A 3,302-nucleotide genomic window follows, 5' to 3' on the forward strand; every position below is an offset into this window, starting at 1 on the left:
TCCGCAACGGGAGAGGCCACAACAGTGAGAGGCCCGCGTACCGCAAAAAAACAAACAAAAAACTGCATCATGTTTACCTTTAACTGGACTTTGGACATTCCACAGCCCTAGAAAGCAGGAGAGAACCAGAGATCTGTCCATGACAGCCCCAGGCCCCAAGGAGATAAAGTATCTGAGATGATCCTGTCATTCTAATGAAGCACTTCTACTGAAGCCTTCCGAGTTTCTTTCATTGTGCAACGGTATGGTTTAGACTGTGGCCACTGCTTACCCTCCACTCTCCCCTGGCCACTCGGGAGATCACCACGCCGGTGATGGAGTCACTTAGTCTAGCCTTAACTGGATAAGCAGCCCCTGTCCCTTGTTTAAAAAAAAACCAAAAAACTATTAATCTAACCAGTGTATGCCTTAATAGGTCTGCTGCTACTGCCCTTTAAACAGTCCCACTTCTTACTTTCTTTTTTTTTTCCTTCTTTTTTTTTATTGGGGTATAGTTGTTTTACCCCACTACTTTCTGAAACACGTTTTTACCAGTATCTTTTTGGTCCTGCCTGGTAAAAAGCACTCAAGCAAGTTGTTACAGTCAGACATACGTTTGATAACTGTGGTAGTCCCTAAAGAGGTAACTATTTATTCACTGCATTGCCTTTTAAAAAGATATTATTTTGAAACATTTGATACACACGGCCTACTTTAGGTAGACTTCCAACAGATATTTCTTCAGATACTTGTTTCCAATACCTCTGGAAGCTATATAGAAAATACTCAAGTTGTGTGTAATTTGAGGTTTCTTTAAAACTAAGAATACTTTGTCAGTACTAGTTTACTCTGTGACTTTATATGAAAATCTCTTTATGGACTTGTTTTTTTTTAAACCTGTAAGTAGAAAGCTTCAGCTATAAACACCCCACTAAATTAACACGAGAAATGCAGGATTAAACAACGTGACAGTAATTCCCCTCAAAGGAGGAGCCTGCCTACATCCCTCCAAGTGGATTGGTGCGAACGGAAGCGCTCCCCCCACCCCACCCCGGCCCGGCCACAGGTGAGGATGGGTGCGAACGGAAGCGCTCCCCAGATCCCGACAACAGGTGAGGATGGTGCAACTGAAAGCTCTCGCCAGAGTCTGGCCACAGATGACTCAGCAGCGAGTCATAGGGCGCTGGAGAGGCGACGCCTGGAAATGTTTGCACGTACCGTGCGGGAGCACACGAGATGCTCCAGGGTCCTGTGCGTAAGGCAGTGGGGAAGTGAGATCATTTGGGGAAATGGGAGGGATTTTCAGGTTTCCCAAGTCCTTGGGAGCCAGTGTGAAGGCTCCTTGGGAGCCAGTGTGAAGGCTCCCTGGCCTTCCTGGGGCGGTAGCGGGCCCTGGGGGGATGGGTGCCCTCTATCTAGGATCAAATAAATGGGCTTTCCACTTCCACCGAGGGCAGTGCCCAGGCCGCGTCTTCGAGCCGGAAGAGGAGTCTCCCGGGTGAACTCGGCTTTTCCGCATGGGCACCAGAAGCCAGTTTGCCTGGAGGCGTCCGGAACGTGGCCCCACGTGGACTGGGGTCCCGACGCCCCTTCGGACTCCGCACTCTCCCCCCAACGCCACCGCCCGGGGACCCCACTTACCATGACTGAGACTTGTAGGGTTCTGCGGGACTGAAGGAGGCGAGGGGACGGCCACGAAACTCTCCCACTGACAGACTACCAAGGAGTCCGGGGGAGAAGTAGTGAGAGGGCAGGCAGCGCCGAGGGATCCTATATACCCCGACCCCGGCCACGTGCAGGAAGGGCGGGCACCGGACCCGCCCTGGCCTCCGCGGCCCCGCCTCCGAGCCCAAGGTCCCCGGCCGGATGCCCGATTTTACCCTGCCCGCGGAGAGAGGAGGGGCGCGTGGCGCTGATTGGTGGGTTCAAAAGTTCGAAACGAACTCTACGGAACAAGCCAGAAGAACGCGGAAGGGGAGGAGGCATCCTGGGGCCGGAGAATGGGCCGGTGGGGTGGGAAGGAGGGTGGACACGGTGACTGGAAGGAGAAGGGAAGCGAAGCGTCTGCACAGTCGTCAGTGGGTGCGGGAGGCGTCAGGGGGCAACGCCTAAGCGAAAAAAGGCACCGAGTTAAAGGGAGCCCCGGCGGGAGCCCCAGGAGCGTGGCTCCTCCCGCTGCCTGCCCCGTCCCCGGGGCCCCAGACCCCGGACCCTGGAGGGGCGTCCCGGCAAAACAGCTCCCCACCGGGCCCGGCCTACGCGGAGCCCCGGCGCCCGCTCCCCTCGCAGCTGAGGGACTTCCAAGAGAGAAGGCCTGGTTCCCCATTCCAGGTCCTAATTACCACGAACCGGCCCGAAGCCCTTTTTCTCACCATTTTTAAAAAAATTTTTTCATTGTTGTAAAAATATGGAACGCTTTACGAATTTGCGTGTCATCCTTGCGCAGGGGCCATGCTAATCTTCCCTGTATCGTTCCAATTTTAGTATATGTGCTGCCAAAGCGAGCACTTCTCACCTTTTTTTGTTGCTTTTCTTTACTCATTTTCCTACCTTCTTTTATTTATTTACCTACCTTCTTTTAAATGAACCTTGTGGTTCCTAACAGCAACCTCCTTCCACTTGGTGCAAAAGCAGGTTTGTTGTTGTTGTTGTTTTGTTTTTCAGTTCATTATAATATTAGCTTTTATTCTTCGATTGCGTACTATTCAGAGTTGTTTGTTTTTCAGACTATATTAATCACATTTCATCCATTGATGAAATGTGGATTTCATCCACTCACAAAGCCTGTGAGTTATCCTCATTTTACAGATGAGGGAACTAGGGCTTAGAGGAATTAAACTAGTTGAAGATCACACAGAGTGGTGGGGCTGCCCTTGGGCCCTCACTACCTTGTACTACCTCATCCTAAATATACCACTCTTGTTATGGAACCCAAGTTCCTGTGTCCCAGGCACACTGAGGCCAAACAAACCAGAACATGGGAGTTTGGAGCACAGATAGATTTATTGCAAGGGCTAAGCAAGAAAAGATGGCTGGTGCTCCAAAGACCGGAACTACCCCATTGCTTCCAGGCAAGGGCGTTTATAGACTGTTGGAGGGAATTCCCTGGTGGTCCAGTGGTTAGGACTCCACGCTCTCACTGTGGAGGCCTGGGTTCAATCCCTGATCAGGGAACTAAGATCCCACAAGCTGCCTGGTGTGGCCAAATAAATAAATAATTTAAGACTGTTAGGGAAAAGGGTCGTAGGTTGCTTGATCAGCTCCTGGACCTTCTTCTTATTGGTTGGTGGTGAGGTAAAAGGGTGATGTTTCCGGAATCTCAG

The 3,302-nt window shown here is 51.2% G+C and overlaps 1 protein-coding gene and 1 non-coding gene across 2 annotated transcripts in view; both read right to left on the minus strand.

Moving 5' to 3' along the window:
- LOC102980636 (tubulin alpha-1C chain) overlaps positions 1-1,763 on the minus strand; it is a 7,465-nt gene extending 5,702 nt beyond the window's left edge. The window contains exon 1 of the mRNA XM_007107499.3: positions 1,621-1,763. Within this exon, the coding sequence (XP_007107561.2) occupies positions 1,621-1,623 (3 nt within the window). The 5' untranslated portion in view covers positions 1,624-1,763. The remainder of the gene's footprint in view (positions 1-1,620) is intronic.
- Positions 1,764-2,380: 617 nt separating this feature from the next.
- On the minus strand, positions 2,381-2,487 carry LOC112064724 (U6 spliceosomal RNA). Its single transcript, XR_002891626.1, has one exon. It is a non-coding gene; the product is annotated as a U6 spliceosomal RNA (small nuclear RNA).
- Between the last annotated feature and the right edge of the window lie 815 nt (positions 2,488-3,302).

The sequence above is a fragment of the Physeter macrocephalus genome, unplaced genomic scaffold (genome assembly GCF_002837175.3).
Source record: "Physeter macrocephalus isolate SW-GA unplaced genomic scaffold, ASM283717v5 random_618, whole genome shotgun sequence".
Taxonomy (NCBI): Eukaryota; Metazoa; Chordata; class Mammalia; order Artiodactyla; family Physeteridae; genus Physeter; species Physeter macrocephalus.